General features: G+C 44.2%; 1 protein-coding gene across 1 annotated transcript; it reads left to right on the forward strand.

Annotated features, from left to right (window-relative positions):
* The first annotated feature begins 156 nt into the window (after window positions 1-156).
* Window positions 157-1,116, forward strand: lg18h14orf119 (linkage group 18 C14orf119 homolog). The gene is made up of 2 exons (XM_085254605.1): window positions 157-798; window positions 883-1,116. Exons 1-2 carry the CDS (start codon window positions 409-411, stop codon window positions 1,054-1,056), a joined length of 564 nt encoding a protein of 187 aa, XP_085110731.1. The 5' UTR covers window positions 157-408; the 3' UTR covers window positions 1,057-1,116.
* Window positions 1,117-1,383: the final 267 nt, after the last annotated feature.

The following is a 1,383-nucleotide window of genomic DNA, read 5'->3' on the forward strand; positions in this document are numbered from 1 at the left end:
GTTTATAAATATTTTAAATCCCAGACTAAGCCAAAATTACTTTCATAAGCCAAATGTATTACTTGAAATGGCATCGTTAAAAAATTATGGTATTTATATTTAGATGTTGTATGCGCCACATCTTGCGCAACATCTGCGCAAACCTGACTTCCTACACAGCACAACTAGTTAACTGCACCCCGCTTCCTGTTAGCAGCTCTGGATTTACGTGACTGTCGTTCGGCTTCTCTGCACCTCGACTATGTCGGTAGTGAGTTGATATACGTTTTAAAATAATGGGGAGTCACAACTCCATATCTTAAAGGTAGTTATTAGCTAGCAATAGCGACTTTAAAGTCAGAGCCCGCCCGTTTGTGCTCCTTAAACAAAACGTTAAGCTAAGCTAAATGGATTATTGATCTGTTTAAGATGTCGTGGTTTAATTATGTCAGTCAAAGCTCAAGTCAACACCAGCCCACTGACAATCAAGGAATTGCAGGCATCCTGTGCAGTTCTCCCAACCCAGTGTTCACGTGCCCTGCAAGTTTCCCTTCTCCCAGCTTGGGTGAATTTCCCCCAGCTCCTCAAGGTGTAGTCAGCCCTCCCAGCCTCGAGAAGCTGTCCTGCGCTTCTCCGAGTGCAGGTCAAGTTAGAGAGCCCGAACCCATCTCCTACGTAACCTTCCAGGAGCAGCGGTGTGTCCTGAGCTGGTTCCAGAGCTGGACTCCCGTTCAGAGGGAGCGGTTTCTCCAGGACCTTCTGGGGAAAGCTGTGCCGGGGAAAGTGTGCACCCTCCTAGACTCACTCAGCACTCTCCAGGTACTTTATGCAAACTTGCAAACACATGGTCTGGAGAGGAGTGCCATTTCTAGTAAATAACTGGCGCTTTCTTCCTCTGTGTAGGTTAAAGACAAACTTCCAAACATCTTTGAATGCCAGCTCCGCCTGTGGACGCAGTGGTTTGAGTCTTGGGGAGAAGAGGAGAGGAATCATTTCCTACACATGCTGGAAGAGCGGGACCCGGATTTTGTTACCCACTTTTACAGGAGTGTAGCGGGTACAGCAGGAAGAGACTGAGCAATGTTTGCATTGTGATAGAAAAGCAAGTAATAAAGGGGTGATGTGTGGTGTGGAAAACACATTCTCTGAGTCTCTTTGTAGAAAATTTAGCCTTCTTGTAGATCGTAGTGTTCGTATACGTTTTGTAAATAAAATTCTGCATGCCTGCTCCGCCGGGTTTTTTTTTAAGTTTTTAATTGATTGACACGAATTTGTAAATAAACAGGTTTAACATCTAGCTGTGGGTTAATATCTAAACAGGCTTAGCTCTTCTGTGAGGCAATTAACACATCTGGAATAACATGGACAAGAAACACTTTTTTTTGATAACGAGAATAAACAAAA

The sequence above is a fragment of the Mchenga conophoros genome, linkage group LG18, assembly GCF_057382185.1.
Source record: "Mchenga conophoros isolate Kocher_MC1m ecotype Shallow Benthic linkage group LG18, M_conophoros_male_GT1.1, whole genome shotgun sequence".
Taxonomy (NCBI): Eukaryota; Metazoa; Chordata; class Actinopteri; order Cichliformes; family Cichlidae; genus Mchenga; species Mchenga conophoros.